At 43.9% G+C, this 20,081-nt stretch overlaps 1 protein-coding gene across 1 annotated transcript in view; it reads right to left on the minus strand.

Moving 5' to 3' along the window:
- Window positions 1-261: 261 nt before the first annotated feature.
- The window catches only part of LOC144156187 (WD repeat-containing protein 91), a 49,379-nt gene continuing 29,559 nt past the window's right edge, over window positions 262-20,081 (minus strand). The window contains exons 15-17 of the mRNA XM_077688054.1: window positions 18,056-18,168; window positions 12,584-12,751; window positions 262-666 (exon numbers count right to left, since the gene is read on the minus strand). Of these exons, the coding sequence (XP_077544180.1) occupies window positions 511-666; window positions 12,584-12,751; window positions 18,056-18,168 (437 nt within the window). The 3' untranslated portion in view covers window positions 262-510. The remainder of the gene's footprint in view (window positions 667-12,583; window positions 12,752-18,055; window positions 18,169-20,081) is intronic.

A 20,081-nucleotide genomic window follows, 5' to 3' on the forward strand; every position in this document is an offset into this window, starting at 1 on the left:
AGGAACAAAGAAAATATGTAAAGTTGCATTGCACCTGTCTTAAAATTAAACCTCTTTTTTTCCTTTAGGCCCCAGCCCCAGTGGAAAGTAACAGTACTGGCAAATCTTACTTCTGCTGTGGATATCAATGGAGCAGTTTTAATGACATATGCACTCTAGCTTATTTCTGCAAAATCAAAGAGATCACCAGAAAAATCGCCGTGGGACTTTGCCACTTTGATATCAGTACTGATCCACTCTATGCAACAAAAGCCAGAAAAATGCAGGGTTTAGCAAAGCAGCTTTATACAGAAATATTTATACAGGTGCGCAGTGCACCACTGTTGTACACTTGGCAGTAATGCCTACTGAATCCCAGTGAGCTTTGCTAAACACAAGCTCACCCTTTTAACAAAAGTCTAGGTAAGTAGCTGGCCACACATCTTCCAGCCAAAAGTGAAGGCAGTGTTGGCAGTACAAAATAATGTCAGAGCCTTTCCACGAGTTCGGTGGTGACAACAACGCTCATTATCAAACATGGCTGAATAGCGTTGCCACCAAAATGGTGCCGTCAAGGGACGCAGTGGCACAAGTGCTGCAGTCTACGGCCAGGGACCAGTCCACAGTGACCACGTGACTCTTGTGATTTCCAACAGAAAGGACGTCGACGAAGCTGCCATTTTCCTCCTGCAATTGAAATACACATGATCTCAGCCAGCAGATACATGGCACGTGGCTGAACTAAGTGCAAACACCACATTTGTAGCAAATCACATTCTCCAATTTGAATAGTGTACATTATGACGAGATGTGATTCACTAGTAAGAATAAACTATGATTTTTCATGATTTTTCTTGTTACAGATGTGGCAACTGACATGAGAAGTTGCTTGTTTCAGTAGCCAACAATTGTGTTCCAGGTGCCCAAAAGACACTAGACAGGGTATTTAATAAAGGCACTTCAAAAGCTTATCCAGATTACAATCAAGGCCGACTAAAAAGCAGTCAAGGCACTTAGAGCACTACCAAAAAAGAAAACAAAGGCAAACAGGAGCGAAAATTTTCTTCTGAAACAAAAGTTCATATGGACAGACACCCAATGGTTATTTTTTGTGCTTCGGTGCAGAGCTACAGGTGTGAAAAGCAATCAGCATGTGTTATAGCAAACTTGCAACACCACAGGATTTTTTTCATGGAATCAACAATATCAATGGCAAGTTTCTACCATGGCCAGTCAGGAGGTTGTACTGGTTGCAGTGGAGTGACTGCAGCCCTGGCACTTTTGTGGGACATTTGGAAGATGCTGCAGCAGAGGATCACAAGTTTATTTTGCCTGGCTATGCCTGGCCACCAAGAGTGGTTCTGCAACTGTGCCCCTGTATGGACAACTTCAGGGTGTACATCATGAGCTGAGATGATCCCTTGCTCTGTGATCCAAGGACAGTTATTCCCAAATGTTGATAAAAGGCTGGAGTTGGTCCGAAATCACCTTGTGAGGAGGTCGCGATGTTGCCATGTAGCCCTTTATTTCTTCCAGGTTGGTACTATCACAGAAGGGCTGCTCAATTTCTTCCCTGGTAAGGCAGAGCTGTTCAACAAGGAACACAACTTCTTCCTTAGTCAGGGTGTCCTCTTGTGATAGCAAGGTGTGAGAGGGCATCTGACTTTGCTGCTTCCACCCTTTTGGTACTCCATGTAACCACTGCCCCCCTATGTTCCCAAACAACCGATATTTGTGGCAGTTACGGAGGACCACGTGCGACAAGACATTCTACCCACATGTAGTCGAGCCTGATTCAGATGTGGACAGTCAGGTCATTTTCAGGAGGTCTGCCTAAGCTCTCGTCATGGTCGAGGTCGACACTTGGCCCAGGTTCGTGAAGTCATCCCTGTAGAAGCCTCAGAACGTGTCATCAGGATTATGGGTGTCTGCAGCAACAACTGCATACAGTCCACACTGAAGCCAATGCCACACACTCTCGTACCTCAAGGACACCGGTTCTAGTGTCCATCAAGGGAGAAGCTCCAAACCCTAGTCAGAAGCTGCTATAATAACATTTCCTGTCATGCCCAGTGGGATGTCCCTCCCTGGCTTGTATGCCAAACAAGCTTTATGCCTTCAGGTTTTGGCTTGCACACAACTGCTGAAACTGCTCCAGAAGCACAGTGGGGTGAATGTAGCAACTGCCACGAACGTCTGGCCAGGGCACTTAATTTATTTGTTGGGGCGTCCACTATTACGACGTCCTCCCCGCGGCGGCTACTTTGCATAGCTCCTTTCTTGTATTTAACACAAGGGTCACACCGTATTTGCACCCCACCATTTTTTTTAACTCTACCATTGTATGAAAGCTGCGCCCATTTTTGCTTGGGCATCTAAACAGAGGTCTTATAATTTGGCACTTATTCCCTCAAGTTTTGTAGAAAAATCCACCCTGCACTTTTCAGGCTAACACTATCAATAAAATAAACACAAGAAATGAAGCAACAAATGAAGTGAACTGTCAAAGCCTTGATGGACACTTTGTGCGAGTCTGGTGCTACATTAACAGTGAAGTCTTTTGCATTCTTCAACTCTTTCGTTTCCAGAGATTCGGATGCAGCAGCTTTCATGCTTTGCTCCTTAGCCTCCTGTTTTCACAGCAATGGTGTTGGAAGTACGCCAGAAAAGCATCCTCTTCAGAGCCCAGGCAGTGAAGCAGAAGCAGTTGATCGTAGGCTGCTAACAATTTGCTACCATGGGATACAGGAAGCAAAGTTTGGAATTGTTGAAAATTGCAGAGCCATGGAATTGCTACCATGCCAGAAGTGGCGAAAACGAAGGTGGTAGCAATACCTCGGAGGCCATCCTTGTTGCCAGGGGCTTTAGCTGGATGAGTGAAGGCATGGACTCAAAGATGCCGCCGAAAGCTTGTAGACTGCTTTGTTTATTAGGCAATGCACAAGCTACAGCGTCATCTCTCGTGGTGTCGTGTAACCAGTACACAACAAGCACATTTTTTAGAGGGATGATGTACTAGCTCACAATGATGGGAAAAGAGACCTTTGTATTGGTGTGAACCAAGCCTCCTGTTTTGTTTACTTTTGCGATTTTTTCAACACCGCCTGGCCGCGCCTGGCTGTCGTATCTGTTTTCGAAGCAAAGCATGCGTTCTGTTCTCTTTCTTTTATATGCTGCACAGGCTATCTTTTTTTTACAGGGAGAGAGTTTTGCCTTGTTGTCACTAACCTATAATGTTCGTCTTTCATCACAGTGTTTGGGATCTAATTCAACGGTTCCAGATATAATAACACGGAAAGATAAATGCCCGCAGGGAAGACGCCGCAGCGTTCGATTTGCCAACACCTGTCTGTGCAAGCCACATTGTTGACTGCTCCATCGCCATTTGTGTATTTTTTTAGTTTTTAGTGGAGCACAAGTTCGCTCCAATAAACATTTGTTCTTTGGAAGAAACCTGCGTTGTCCTTGACTACATGAATATATACTAATTGCAGGCAGGTTCACAAGCTGCCCACCACGTGCTGCCACAATGGTAAGTACACTATGACAAGTAGTCATAGAACCTTGAGCATGTCTGTTTTATAAACCTTAGTACATTGGAACATCAGAGCATGCAACATGGTGTCAGAAGAAACAACATACAAGGCAAGTACTCTCAGCCTGCAAATGCAGAAAGAGTTCCCCGATGCTCAAACAATGCAGCGGAGTTTCAACACGCATGTCCCTTCCCATGCCCAGCAGGGTCCTCGCATGTTTACTTCCGCTTCCATCACACGGGGCTCTCTCGACTTGTCCAGAGATGTGGGAGTTGCATGGAGAAGCTGCTGAGGAGAGTTCAAACTGTTTTTACTGGCCACTGGACTTTAGACACGAGGCACCAAAGTACAGGCTGCAACCTTTCACGTGATGATCGAAGACGCAACGCGAGTCGACAAAACATTCTGTTCTCAAAACCCTGGAGACAAAATTGGCATCGAAAAATTCTGGAGCATTTCAAGAAGCACTTTAACCCAGCCACCAACATCACGTACAGGGAGTTTGTGTTTGGCACCAGGAGCCAGTGAGTTGGTAAACGCTTCGATAATTAGTTGACCGAGCTGCGTGCACTTGCGAAGCAGTGTGATTTCGGTGACCTACAGGATCATGTGCCACAAAGCCACATCATTCTGGGAATGAGCAACAAATGTTTGCAACAGCACCTCATCAATGAAGACCCAAGTTTGGGACAGGTGCCAAAGAGAAGGATGCGGGGCACTATTGTTCGAACAATTCCAATCCAAAGAAACACCACCTGTGGTCCGTGGAATACAGTCAACCCTATGCTTTCAATGTGGATACCCCGTGCACTTATGCACACAGGCAGAACCTGGCCAGAGAAAGGTACAAAGTGCAAAAACTGTGCCAGAATAGGTCACTTGGCACGTGCACGTTGCGCATCAAGCAGACTAAAAAATGTGACACACAGAAAAGAATGTCGGTCAGGTCAAAAGGCAAAAATCGCCCAATGAGTCTGACTCCAACAGCGAGAGGTTTGTCTGTCACCACACATAACGATAGGAAAGTAGAAGAATTTTGGGTCACTCCAGTCAAAATTGCAGGAAGGTTGCTGCGCTGTAGAGTTGACAGAGGAGAAAAGTGTTTTGTTATAACGGCGACTACACTTTGAGAAGCCACAAGTGTGCAACACAAAATAGGCTTGTTCTTTTGACACATCAGCATGTCAGATGGTCATATCCTTCTGTCAGTGGCTCACGGCAACATGAGTACCAACATGCAGTTTTACATCGTAATACATGAGGTACCCACAACAGTAAGCAGTAGCACAGCCAAATGACTGTGCCTAATCAAATGAGTTTCAGCACTGGAGAAGCCCAACAGCCAGTACCTAAAGTAGTTCAGGGACATCTTTCATGAGCTAGGCGAGATCAGCGGTGTCAGTTACCACATGGCCCTCAAACCGAACACACACCGTGTCATCCAGGAGCTGCGTAAGTTCCAATTGCCATGGAAGACACACTGAAGAGCCACTTACAGTCCCTCGTTCAACAAAACATGATTGCACCAGCAAGTGAACCAACTGAATGGGTCTACCCAATTGTGGTTGTGGGGAACAAAGGAAAGCCCTCACTGTGCACTCATCACCAAGAGCCAAACAAAGCCCTCAAGAGAAAGTACTACATGCCAACACTGAAGGGGGTGAAACCATGACTAGAAGAAGTTCAGTTTTCTTCAATGCAAGATGCTGCCTCTGGTTTTCAGCAAATAAAGCTCGACACACCCGGCTCCTACCTCTGTACATTTGCAACACCATTTGGAAGGTACAGGTTTCTTCGTATGCCCTTTAATGTATCATCTCCCCTGATGTATTTCAGAAGACAATGCATAGGCTGTTTGAAGGCCTAAACAGTGAAGATCATGATTGATGACATCCTCATCTGGGAGAGGATAGCAATGAAGCACAACCATCAAATGAAGGCTGTGTTACCAGGGTGCCATGGGGTGCAGAGGTGCCGTGGGGTCGGCTTTTTGGATAACTGAAGAAAAATGCAGTTTTGCACAAAGAAAGGCAATTACTTTGGCAACATCCTCCATGTCAACAAGTTATTTGCTAAAGTGGAAGGTATAAGATATTTTTGATCTGCCTACACCAAAAAATGAGGGAAACCCAAGAAGTTTTATGGGTGCTGTGAACGATGTATACATCAGTAGGTTCATTGCAAGCTTGTCTGAAATCAGTGCACCTCTGAGGCAACTGCTGAGGGAAAAGGCAGCTTGGTCTTGAGAAGAATAAGAATTATGTTTCACAGCCCTCTGGAAGGCCCTTAATACTGCACTGACTTTTAGACTCTACGACAGGAACAAACCAGTGAATCTGTCAGTAGATGCAAGTTTCAGAGGAACTCAGCGGTGCTACTACAAGGAAGACTACCATTGGCCTACTCCTTTAGATCACAGCAATGCACAGAAAATCTATGTGCAGACCGAACTACTATCAATATTTCATGGCTGCAGCTGATTTTAGGAGTTCATTTTCGGGCAGACCGTCATCGTGGGATCAGAACACAAAACACTGGAGCCTATTTTCAAAATCCCCTCTACCAGCACCACCCTCTTGGGTTGCAGAGGGTAAGACTGACTTTTTCAATGATATCAAGTCAAGCGAACTCCAGGTAGAGAGCTCTACACCGGAGACACAGTTTCAAGAAACCATCAAAAGAGGAAAAGCATGAAGCTCTTTGAAGTGAACGCAACTGAATGGCTGCCAGTTTGAGATGAAACATCGAAAGAATGTGGAGGAGTCATAAAAAGGGGTAAGAACATGGGTAGCAAGCCAACAAAGAAGATGTGCCACATGAACTGCAGTTAAACGGGCCATACTGAGATGAGACATCATCCCGGACGAGCTGAAGAGTACAGTATTGGCGAGGTTGCACAAAGCTCACAGTGGAGTAGAGAAAACACTACTCTATGCTAGAGAGGTTGTCTATTGGCTAGATATAGATAAGAGCATAAAGGAGAAGATGGAAAGTTGCACCGTCTGCCACGAAAATCGGCTTAGACAGCTGAAAGACCCATTCCTTACTTAGCTACCCTGTACAATTGGCCCAGAGAAAGCTTGTGGGAATCAATTCATTCCAGCCCTCTCGCCACTCCTACATCGGTAATGTGGACTACCCTTCGTTCTACTATGAACTCCAGCAGTTTTAGAGCATAACAATAGGTGCAGTATAGTCCTGTCTGGTGACATTTTCAGCGCACGGACTAGCAGCCAGAGTTGTCAGAGGTGATGGTCTACCATTTAACGGAGGCGACTTTAGAACTGACTGCAGAACAGAGGTACCTCTCATGTGACCACAAGTCCGTATCACCCTCAGATGAGAGAGCAGTTCAGGAGGCAAAGAAACTCACGAGTAAGTGTGGTTATATAGGACCGCCAACTATTGCAAAACCCTACTAGAATGAAAGAACACACTAGAGTCCTTCAATGCTTTTCTAATCCTGAAACTCCCGCCGAAGTTTCGTTTGGGACCAAAGGCTATACCGCGAGGGGCGCCACCGCAGATTGGAGGGCATCAGGCAGCTGCCACTGCTCTGTGCGTTGTTGCAGTCCCTGCTGCTTTACGTGCCGCTGCTACGCACAGAGCAGCCACCGCTGCTCCGTGCGTAGAAACGCGTTGTTGGTAATTTTACACTCATTGGTTGCTACAAAATGAAGCCGGCAAGAAAGTATTATAATTGCAGCCCTTACAGGGAATTTGTAGGTGGCAGAATGCACGCTCAAAACTGTCGACTGATGTCTAGGTTTGATTCTAAGAAATTTTTTATTAGTCCCTACGCGTGGAAGACTTTAGGGAGATTTGGGTTCCGAGATGGTGTAAATTTTTTCCTGACCTTTGACCGCCCTCCTCATAGCCTTGCCCAGCTGCAGCTCTCAACCTAGAAAATCGATTTCACAGCACGGCCATTGCAGCTCTGGAAATGGCGCTGTTCGCTTCTGGGGAAAATTCATGCGCTACGAGTGCCTAAATGGCTTGGCCGTGATGCTCCGTGCTTGCATGCCATAGGTGTTGAGGTTTGAGACATTTTCTTTTAACCCGCAATGAGGTGGATATATTGAGTGACATGCAGGGCTAATTTCTGACACCTGCTAGGATTGAACCCCATGCGAAAAGCAGGGGGATGCATATCGACTTGGAGCAAAAGGAAAAGTTTGCACGTATGGATCATTTTTTTTTTCCAGCTCCCTTTGGAGTCAGCTTCTTCAATGTTTTCCCTTGACGCATCATTGCACTGCAGTGTGGCACCATAGTGCACTTTTTCAAGTAGGTTGCAGAATTCAAACTCAGAATGAGAACTGCAGTTGGAGAATTTTTTAATAATTCTCGGCTTTGTACATTGCTCATTAAGCATGCGTACACAGAAATCCTTCAGAGCAAACATTTATACATTCAGTTTTACATATTTATTTTACATGACATTAACGCATTTAACACAGTAACAGGCATATAGTGACAAGGTTTTTGTATAGTGAGGTTATTTCTAGCCTATTTAACCCTTTGAGGGTCACGGCCATACATGTACGGCATCGGCAAACACTTTCAAAATGGTCAATGACGTACATGTACGGCATTGCTTGTATCTTTAAAAAGCATGCCTTTTTCGCAAACTTCTCTTGCTTGGCATGTGCTTCCACACTTCAGAAATAGTACGTCAAATTTTTTTCTTGCGTCGATGGCTCTTCTTTTTATTTTTTCATGATTTACTTCAGCGGCGCGCCGGCTATCACTTGTGCATCCGCTAACGAGGGGGTGCACTGGGTATCGCCCACCGGGTGCCCGAGCGCCTCTCGCTTTTTGCGCCTGCCACAGATAAAGGTCGCCTGCGAAACTGATGAGGCTCTTTTCTCCTTTTTTTGTATTTTATGGACGGCGCGCCATCTATCGCTCCTGCATCCGGCTGCGTGCGCCCGCTCGCGCGCAGCGGCTGGTTTCGGTATCGTCCTCCAGGCGCTTCCCGCTTTTTGTGCCCGCGAAACTGATGTCTATCTGATTTTGATTCACTCAAAAGGTGCCGCCTTGTTACTCTCTCATTTTTATTTAGAATTTTTCTTGTGTTACTCATGAATAAACCACATATATGTAACAACACAAACAATTTTTTTGTCACTTTATAGTCACCCTAAAAAAATTACGATAATTTTTTCTCGAAATAGATTCATCCGAAGAATTCAAATCAGCAATAAAATAAATCGACCCTGGGGGGTTGCATTCGGCAAAAAAAATTCGACCCTCAAAGGGTTAACCCCTGAAACAAAGGTTGTACGGGTGATAAAAGAAAAAAAAATGCGTGCAAAACAAAAATGCGGTGGCTTTAAAGGGACACTGAAGTGAATTCGTCAAGCTCCCGTTTTTGCTTGCACTGCGTAGACTGGCTCAAATTAGCACACTTTTCATCGTTTATTCGGTTGACAAATCGGTAATTATTTTACAAAGCGCGAAAGAAGAAAAACTACCATGCGCGGTTTGCGGCGGCCGCACCAACTAAAGCTGTGACGTTAGGAGGAGCGGGCACCGTGATTGGACGATGCCCAAGGTGAGCAACCAAACAAGTTTCGGTTTCGGTTCTGTAAAACACAACCGTTGGCGTTGTTGGATGGGCATTCTCAATAACTCAGTAATCATCGTACCGCGCTTCTGCCATGTTGTCAGCTGTAAAAATGCATAAATATAAGCCTCCTAGGACGGATTGGAATCGTAGCATTCACTAGCCGAAACCTACGCAGTGCATGAACGCCCTCCGCGTACCCGCAGACGCCCAAATGTCATGCGCTTTTCCCCCATATTTGGAGCTTGCCTCCCTCATGCCTGTGTCGTAAAAAGCGTGTTCGCACCAGGCCAAGGGTCTCTTCATTCTGGCCTGTGCCCACTGCCTGCAAGCAGTCGGTGCTTATGGCAACAGCACGCCAACGAGAACTCGCTAGCGCGCCAGTGCCAGCCTGCGCGCATTTTGTGAACTAGTTCGTGGAGCAATGAAAATTGCGGCCCAAAAAAAGGTCAACTCAAAATAGAAAACATCGGCGGAAAACAAAAAAAGTTAACTTACAAAAAAAAAAAAAGCACGTACCCGCGGGGATTCGAACTTGTGACTTGCAAAATACTTGCGGTGGAATACCTAGCAACCCAAACCGCTCGACCACGAAGCGGGCTCGGCTGGCGTGGGTAATATAGGGTATATATTGTACAACCAGTTTACACTTTTCTTCAGTTTTGACATTTCAAGCAGCTTAGGTGACTATTTGTTGTATTGCGCTCGTGCAGTAAGCGTCGCCCGAGTTTCCACAATAGCTCACGTCTAGCAATTGCATTTCGTAGACGGAAAAGCGTTCGCAGATGCGTAGTCGTGCTGCTGACCGCTGTGCTTGTTCGCCCAGCGCAAAAAAGTGCTTCCCGCACCCTAGTTTTACGCTGTACGGTAAAAATATCAGTTGATTTTATTTCCTTAGCACCTATATTGACTTCGCTGACTCTTCTGCCGCCTTCAAGAGGCCTTATAACCTACTGGCATACCAGTCAGCGAAGCGTCGCATGTGCGCTTGTGTGAAGCGACCTTGACTTGGAGCTAGATACAGTGTACAAACTAACCAAGTAAAGAAAGGCAAATTCTACCATTCACAAACGTGTCCTGGCTTCGTTTCAACTGAGCGAACGAATTGCGACGACCCGTCGGCGGCCGGCGGACGAAACGCTGGGCCGGCTGACTCTGTCTGAAGGCCGGGGAGCCGTGCAGTAGCGCAGCCGTGGAGGAAATGAGCGCAGCCAATTGCCAGCTTATCCCCTTCTGACGTCACACGAAAACGCCGCAGAAAATGGGCGAGCGTAAAGAGAGGAGGACAGCATTTTCGAATTAATTTTTCTACTAAATAAAATCGCGTAAACGCGCCCAGGGTGGTCGAAACATGGCCTGGGGACTTCGGACTACAATTTGCGCAAGTAATCCCGCAATGTTTACATATCACTTCAGTGTCCCTTTAAGAGCTCCTAACAGTCTGGCAATGTGCCTGATTACAAAGCAACCAACACGTCCCCCCCTCCCCCATCCCCCCCAAGGAAAAGAAAACAAAAAAAAAGACAATTGCCCCCCCTTTCCTTCCCCCAAAAAATCTCCACAGCAGCTTTCACTGGCTCGGCTTCACCTTCGCTCGTTGGGCATCATGAGCGAATCGCTGTCCTCGAAGCCTTATTCTTTTTGCGAGCGAGAAAATGCAGCAGGCACTTAAAAAAAAAGTGGATCTTTTCTGCTGTTGCGCCTACAAAATGCAACGTGAATCCTACAATAGCAGCAGTCGTTTAGTTTCCAAGGAGTATACGCTCTCTACAATGTCTGCGCACACATTGGCGCGCAATTTATTCCATCATATGACGCATTCTTCAAGCAGGTGTGGAATTTTCTTTTTTTTTTTTTTCCTACGCGGACGTGCAGTAAATAAAAGCTCAATTCGCTAACTTTTTTTCGGGGAATGGTACACTTCCATCTTGCGCGCAGCTCGGCATCAGAAGGAGAGCAAAACAGCGACGCTTTGTCACCATTTCTTCTGGAGCCTAATCGCCAGGCACGAACACAGTGACATCATGACTGTTCACATGAAATTTTTGGGCACTCACAAAATGCCAAGCCCATTTTAGCAGCCCACGACAAGTAAAGCGAATGCGCACAGCTAATACCGCAGTGAGCATCCGTTCCCTGCTGAACGCCCTCCAACCACTTACCCGGCTGCCCTTCGATCTAAGCCAGCTCTCCCATAGTGCTACGGCGGTGTTGCATGACCAGAAAAGTATTGAGGGACTCTGAACACACCCATGAGTCCTCGAATCCCCAGTCAAAAGGCAGATATAACGCACCAGGACAAAATCATAACGCACTCGTCATTGCTACAAAGGATAAGATGGCGCAACCGGTTTGTGAAAAAGCCTGCCACCGTGGGGCTTGATGGGAGGTTTGTCAAAGGAGACACAATAGATGCTATGGTTAGTGATCATAGAACCTTGTACATGTCTGTTTAATAAAGCTTAGTAGGTTGGAACAGCAGAGTATGAAACACTAACATGCAAGGTGTCATTGGCACTTAAATGACGAATGGAAGAAGTCATGTGTTTAAAAAAAAAAACACTTCTAAAGAAGAGATAAAATGTCATATTTACTTCCACACTTATCTTAGTAGTTAAATTAAAGCCCTTCACATCTGCTCCACTCTAGTACCAATTCCAATGGCTAGGAAAATAAGCTCTTTATGGTTCTGTCCGATTACTATTCACATATTAGCTAGATATATATGTTTTCAGCTACTTTCGAGCCTATTAGAGAACCTTCCCATTTACCCGCTGCGGTAGCTCAGTGGCTAAGGCATGCAGCTGAGTCCAAGGACACGGGTTTGATTCCCGGCTGCGGCGGCCGATTTTCTAATGGAGGTGAAAAGCAAAAACGCCTGTGTGTTCGAGATTTCGGCGCACGTTGAAAATCCCCAGGTGGTCAAAATTAAACCAGAGCCCTCCACTATGGCGTGCCTCATCGCCTGTGTAGCGTCGGTGCATTAAACCTCATAATCAAAACCTACCCGTTTGATCACTGATTAGATAAACTCACTGATACCACGATCTGAAGCCGAGTAGAACAATCTTGTTGTTTAAATGTACCAAAGTTTAGTAGAGGTAGCCTACGACTCGCATTTTTTTTTCAATGCACCATGGGCACGGTCACTTTTGAATATCCGTCACTACTTCAACTATATATGACAACAAAAAATAAATTATCTCATCCGCTGTGTTGAAAACAGCTTGCCAAGGGGCTGACCTCATTTACTTCAGTTGTAGAACTTGACCATAGCTGAAAGGTCATAAAAAACAGAACAAAGTGAAACAAAAGCAAACCTGGATAATGCCAACAACGGCCACTGCATAAAATTGGCTTTCAACAACTAATGATTATTCATGGCTGCATTTTGCATATGCTAGTCTAAAACTGTGCCGACATGACGTAAGAAGCTTACTGGGTGGTTAACTATCACTGCTTATATCACTAACCTAGTACAGGAGAGAGAGTCACAAACCTTGTATATGATGCCGGAGTTGGGCGCACAGGTCAGAATGTGCTCACTGTCGGCACCCAGAGAAAAGAGCTTGCCAACAGGTCGGAATCCCGGTGGCCCCATGCACCCAGTGTGGAGTGGAAAATCGGCCACTTTCTGGCCTGTCTTGTACACGTTCCACTGCCTCAGCTGCAAGTGAAAATCCAAGGTGTAAGTGGTTTTCACAGTGCGGCCACTTTGGTTCATATACGTAAGCACAATGCACACTGCCAAGGACCATTTTCATAGGGCTGGTGTATTTAGTAGCCCGCTACATTCAACTTAACTGACCCCGCCTATGCCCTCAGTCTTCATCCACCAATCACCTTTGGCTGGCAACAACATTTCTGTGAAACAACTTTAAAACTAGTAGCCTAAACTGACACTTCAAATGTGCTTCTTTCTTAAGCTCAGTGGATTGAAGCAGCCTTCCTGATTGTAGTATTCACACAAGGAAATCGACTTTGAAGAATTTAAGGGTTCTTTCGGCTCTACTAACCATTCTTTTGCAGATACTTTCTCCTAAACACTTTGTCGTGTTTGTGTTAATGCTTGCTCATTTATTTTTCTTGTTTTCAATGTTATTTTGATTGCAACTTAAAAGGCCTTGAAGCTTAGTAACTTAGTTTCAGTATTAATGCAAAGATTGGACCCTGTATAGCTAACTCGGCATGTGCCAAGTGAGAAAATGTGCTTGTATAGAAGTGAAGAAACAAAGCAGGATGTTCTCCCTTTTATTTCGTTCCAATTTTTTCACTGCATAAAGTGTGATGTTATAATAAACTATCAGCAAGACAGTGCTGCTTCCTAGCTCCAACTGTAAAAGCCACATAGCATAAGTTCCCAGGTGCATTGCTTGTATGTTTGCAAGCATGTATACATATGCCCTTTACCAGAGACCTGAAACAAACCTTACAACTCCAACGTTATGATTTGCAAGGTCACAAATCTTTGAGCAGGAAATGGAGAGTGGTGGCAACACCCATATTTATTAGGGGTGTGCAAATATTAAACATCAAATACAAATAACCTTGCTTTAGTGTGTAAAGAGCTTCTAAAACATAGCTGCCAAAAATAAAAAGACAACTTATGCAGTCAGGATCATTTGAGAGTAAAGTAATATAGTGCTTGATAAGAGGATGGTACAAAAAATTAAAAATAAAAGATTAAGGCAAGATGGCAAAGAAGTGAAAAAAAAATCCCAGGCCATCTCCACTATCGTGAAACCTGGGGAGGGGTGAAGCATGCAGTGTGTATAAGTGTATTCTTGGTGCCTTGGCGTTTTTGCTAACGCAGATAAAACCGTTGGGGGGGTAGAGGTATACAGCTTTGCTGTAAAATCCTTGTGCCTTTGAACGAGTATCCTGGTGTTTTTTTAGTATGCGCTACGAAGTGTTCCAGCGCGAGGCACAAACGAGTGTTCCGGTGTTTTTTTAGTACACATTACGAAGCGTTCTAGTGCGAGGCGTGAACGAGTGTCCCGGTGTTTTAGTACCGTGACTACATGAGACGACGATTATGACAATGACATGAGACGCCTACGGCCCCATCCCCTAAGGGGCTTTGCCCCCCAAAATATTTGGCATACATTGTCATGATGAAATGTGGGTTCCTCAACATGCTGCAAATACAAGAAATATATTTGACTGGTCCCTCTGGACAGTTATGCAAAAGAGGTTAGGCATGCTAGTGGCTGGCATGACCAGTACCTAACTGCAAGCACTGCTAACAAGCTACAACTCTCGATTCCTCACTCATGCCACTTTATTATTATTGACAGAACCCGTGGCTTATAAACCCGTGGTTTTATAAAGCAGAGTTCCAATTCACCACACAAGGTTTACACGTGTTAAGCTTTTTTGCACTGCTTTGGGGGCAAAAAAGCCAACCCAAGAAAGACATGCAGTGCGGTGAACCTTAACTTTTTCGTTACCGCACCTATCCGAAATCATTCAATTTGAACAATACCTTGGGAGCCCATTTTCATAGCGTTCCAGGCATTTCTGGCAGAAGTAAAGTTATTTGGAGTTAGCCCAGAAAATGCCCTCTCAAAATCAGTTTTGTTTTCATTTTTGCAACAAAAACATGATTTTTGACACGCGTTTGCACCGCCTGGGTGTGGAAAAGGGGGGTGGTCATCGTGCGTCACTGCTACCAAAAAAGAATGCGTGCCACTCATAATTACTCTGCATTAGCATTTGGTTTTTGTTATCAAGGCATAAATAGTGAATCAGAAGATGATTTCCAATCGTCAGGTTTGCACTCTGACAGTAATAATGCCTGAAATCGAATGAAAATATGAAGCAGTGCCTGTTTGCAAAGTTACTTTATGATTTTAGGCAGTTTCATTGCCTTTGCGAACATTGTTCTAAGTTGTGTTGTCGTTAGCCATTCACAAACAGTTTACAACAGTTTCGACTTTGTTTCTGCATCGTGAAATTCATATATGGCGCTACTACGCACTTACGCAACTTCAAGCCTATCTGCCATGACGCCTTGAGCGTCCGCTACTGATCCTCGAAAAAAGCATGTTGCTCCCGATGTCACCGCACCCTAACCCGATTTCTGCGATAAGAACTTCTGATGCAAGTCAAAAGATAACACCCAGTTGCCAGATATCAGTTCTGACGAACATAGCGCTTCAAACCGGCGGCCTTACACGCCGCCAGCTGTTCGCCTTCCAGTTTTTTTGTTTTTTTTTTCCATACGAGGGTATATCCAGAGGTCTAGTGTTGCTCCTTAGTTGAATTGTCTACTCCGATGGAGTCTCCAACAGGTTTAATATTGTTTCATTCCAAAAATGTTCGGTGGCGCTGCAACGCAGGAGGCTCCTAGTGCTGACCTCTTTCATTGCGCAACAGCTACTTGGCCAAAGTTTGCAGGGCAAGATTCTTGCGCATCTCACCTCAATCCTGCAAGCAAGGCTACAATAGCAAGTCATAAAATGATAAAAGACCGCAAGTGTATGTTTTGAGAGATAACTGACAGTGAATGTCAACAAGCATTAACCACACAGTTTCGTTTTCAACTCCATGTATGTTTTCCCGCATCGCGTGCTTGTCCTGAATACTGTTCTGGCCGTAAATGCAAAGTCAGTCACTGACAAGATATTTTTAAGTCACGTGCGGACAAATTGGTGCCTCTGATAGCATCAAACCGCCAGATTCTTCTAGAGAACCACCTGAAATTGCGCATTTTGAAATGGAGGTTGGGCTTCACCGCATGGCACGGGAACAACGCGTGATAACATTTTTTTTTGCTATCTGACAAACTGTTACGCGCAAGTCAACATTGTTTCTAGGACGTGTTTTTTAAATGTTTCCCTACAAAACGTATACTGTATTTTCCGGTCTACAAGTCACACTTTTGTATAAGTCGCACCCCTCTCAAAACGGCAGTTTTTCCAAAAAAAAAAAAAGTATGTGAGCTGCACCAGCGTACAAAACACACTTGTTAATCAGGTAAACTCATAGAGGATCAGTTCATTAGAAAGTGCGGCGAAAGTACATATGATTGCGGCGGCCACCTGTGAATGCATCCCCCGGTAAGCAGTGCTAGACACGTGCATCTACGGTCCAAAGTTTAGACAGAACTAACTTCTCAAAAATTGTTTATTAATACGCACAGATGGCATGTACTTAGAGACAGCATTTAGACAAAACCATCTAAGCTTTTTTCCTCCTACTCACTTACAAATAATTGATTCATTTAGACCATAAAGCTGTGTCTTTAAACGTGCGCTGACATCACGCAGCACACAAGCACCTTTTCGAGCGCAGGCCACGCGCGGCCACCACGTACGAAATTCATTCTATACATAAGTCGCATGGGTGGATAAGACGCACAAACAAAAATTTCAGAAAAAAACTGCAACTTATACACCGGAAAACACGGCATTTGAAATTTTTTCTGCTATCGGTGGTTTGTTATACACAACTAATTTTTTATCATTTTCTTCGACAACTTGACAAAAAGATTGTTTTTGATCTTTTTTTCGCAACTATGATGCATGAAAACATTAAAAAAACTGGTGCTGTCGGAAAGGGCATTAAATAATCTGCATTTTGTGTTCTTTCAATTAGTGCCTAACGAATATTTTTAGCAAAAGAAATGTTTTCTTAGACCCCTAAAAATGGTCTATTTTCCCGCAGTAACGTAAGAGTTAAAAGTCGCGATGAACCGTAAAGGTTTGCATGTTGTGCAGCAGAGCCAACTTTCATTGCTCTATTATTCGTCAATTTCGAATATTCAAGACCTTTGCATACCTTGCCTGATAAAACTGCAATGCAAATGAAACAAAGCAGCAAAAACCATTCCTGAAGTATTCAGGTACTTCAATTCAGGTACTGAAACTTCTTGTACCTGAAGACCACCCTTACTTACAACTTTATTTCTACCTTATGGTAACACCTTGCTTGCTACACTTTACTATAATTTTTAAGTTTTTAAATTTTCGTGTCTTTTTGAAATTTCTGTATGTGAACTGAACTACCAGTAACAGTTCGTCACCTCACTCTTGCCATCAGTGTAGAGCTACACATCAAAGAAGTTGAGGTTTAACATGCCAAAGCAACTTTTAAGCTATCATCGCGGAGTCTTCTCAGAGTCCTTTAATAAGGGTCTAATCCAGTGTTGTTGTTTTTGCTCAACTAAAAAAAAAAAGACCATTGTGGCATCAATTTGAACTGTATAATCCACAAAAACATATCACTCAAACTCACTCTGATACACACACAAGTTTCGTTGGGATTGAGCTTTCACCGGCTACATACCAAGAGAACTTGGTATATCAACGAGGACCATATCTGCTGTAGCGTACTTCACTTGCATAACAAAATAAGATTAAGCCCATTGCAATGAATAATTCCTGATTAGTTTGGTTTGGAATCATATGTAGAGCGCACATAGCTTTCAGCCAAACAAGATACACCAGACCTTAATTGAACATAAATTGCTTAACTGCCATCCAAACGGCATCCAAACAGCATCAGGGCAGTATGGTTTCGAGAATATTCTGGTGTCCTCACTTCCTTTGCTTCAACCTATGCAGAAAGGCAGTGGCACATGTGGCACGCCCTTGTCTTCTATAGCCCTACTCTCCCTACTTTTTGCTAGACGTTGTTAGGCTCTCGGATGAATGGACGGAAAGATAGGCATTTTCTTTTTCTGGGCAACAGATGTGCTATATAGGCATTTGCCTTTTTTATGCGACTTGAGAGACAGACTAACAAAGCTTTTTCAGCAGAGCTTCCTGAAGGAAAGGCATTGCTTTTAATTTGTACACCTAAGCAAATAATGGCATAGTTGTTAAACAGAAGTCCTGATGAATCTAACATATCAGATTTCATTCAGGGATATTATGCTGAACTTTGATGAGCACAAGTGCCTCGTGAAGACGAACAAGCAGCTACAAATGGCGGCAGCTGGCAGCATATGGTAGCAAAATGTACGTACGGCGCTCTCAGCTCCCATAGAGAAGCAGGTGGCCTCATCCCCGCTGAATTGCACAGAGAACACTTCACTCTCGTGGGCCACCCAGTTTGTGATGCATTCATGGGTCCTAACATCTGAAAATGAGACCCCAAAAGTTGTAGCACAAAACTGGCAAGATAACAGAGACAAATTTGGAGAGAAAGATATTCGGCATGCCGACTGATTCATTAAAAGCATAATTATATCAGCAATATTCAAATGGGGCCAAAATGAATCACCAAGTGTTGGACGATGTTGTCCTTACTTGCATTTGGGTTTGTGACACAGGAAAGATTGAGAAAACATAGTTAATAGGTGGAAGATTAGAGACAATAAAAACTTCATATCGGCAAAGACAGAATGTTCTATACGTTGAAGTACAAGGATGCTAATGTAACAAACATAAATAGCACAACAATGACACAGAAAAGAGTCTACACGCAGTTGTGAGGCACCGACAATAGTGGGTGGAGATGGGATGCATGCTATAATTGCTGCCTGTATGCTCCAAGGCAAAGAACCTAAGAAATGGGGCAAGTATGTGCTGCTTATGTTTGAAACAGCGATAATCTCCACAGGTAGAAACATCAAGGGTGGCCGCAAAGAAGATTCTGGATATATATGGAATGTCCGATAGGTGATCAGAGTTCGCTATGTTTGCACAAAGGAATGGGCGACTGCGGTGGAGGGAGAGCTGGGGAGGCCCCTTCCTGCTCGATCTCATCTCAAGAATGCAAAGATCCCAGCCGGCGTTAAAGTCACTGTTAAAATTGCTGTGGAATCTCAACGCATGTTTGTTTTGTTTAGAAATGTAATTAAAACACATGGGTACTTTGTTGTTTATTCAACGTTTATGAGAGACTAATTTGGTAAGCTGCCCTCCCCAAATACCTCATGTGTGGTTCCCGCCCCGAGAAAATTTCTGAAAATGCTCATGCACAAAGTTCATACATTTTTACATAGAATTTCAAGGGGTATGCTTGATATAATTAAGCCTTGGCCTATTCAGGCAAATTTGACAAAAATGACAAGAGCAAGCTAAAACAGTTTTTTTTTTTTTAATTCGGTGATAAATTCGGTGACCTTGTAATAGGGTCCCTGGGCAGCTTTGTCAAGCTGTGAAATGCAGCTTTTTCTGTCACCTCCTCATGTTTTTTGTAAACATGAAATAAAATGCTTATGTCTAGGTATAACTGGAACGAGTCAGCATTTGAAAAAGACTTGTGTTCTGGGGCGGGTTGACTTTTGTGCTGCAACACCATAAAGCATATGACAAAAATGCACAAATGCATCGTTGAAATTTACTGCATCGCTGTCGAGTGGTGCCTGCATGGTCGTCTGTACTTGCATTCGTGCAGATGAAGAGCACTAGACCTCTTCAATGTGCGATCGATATGAGTGTGTTTTTCATCAAGAAAGGCAACAATTTGCGTTTTCATCATTTTCAGCAGACTGTGATTCAATACATATACTGTTACTCAGGTTCTAAACAGTACCGGAGTTGGACCATTCGTTCTCATAATTCAAACTGCTCATAGTTTGAGATACAAACATGTGATCTCTTGGCTATATGTTACCACATTTTACATTGTATCACTTCATGGCCAGAGTGTCACGCCTTCCAAAGACAATTTTACGTTCCTTGTGACACAATGTACTTAACAGTGTTTTTCTAAAAAAAAATATTCTGTTTACTGCTCTGCAGTCATTAAGTTGTTGTAATCTTTTTCAATCAGCTCGACTGTAATTTCGAAAAATCAAAATTTTTTTGTTGGCTTCTATCACGGAGACAGCACAAAGCAACTTAAAATACACTCTAAAAAGATACGGTGCAGAATAAAAATTGCCCATAATGACCCCCCCCCCCCCCCCCCCCAAAAAAATAAGTGAATTGACATTTGAATACATATGCACCAAATAAAACTGACAATTCCATTTTCAGAAAACAACTGAAAAATGTACACTGGTTTAAAACATATAAACCGAAACTGCAAACACCAGGTACGCT

This window comes from Haemaphysalis longicornis, unplaced genomic scaffold (assembly GCF_048455015.1).
Source record: "Haemaphysalis longicornis isolate Haplotype H1 unplaced genomic scaffold, Haemaphysalis longicornis Haplotype H1 scaffold_1, whole genome shotgun sequence".
NCBI classification, from domain to species: domain Eukaryota; kingdom Metazoa; phylum Arthropoda; class Arachnida; order Ixodida; family Ixodidae; genus Haemaphysalis; species Haemaphysalis longicornis.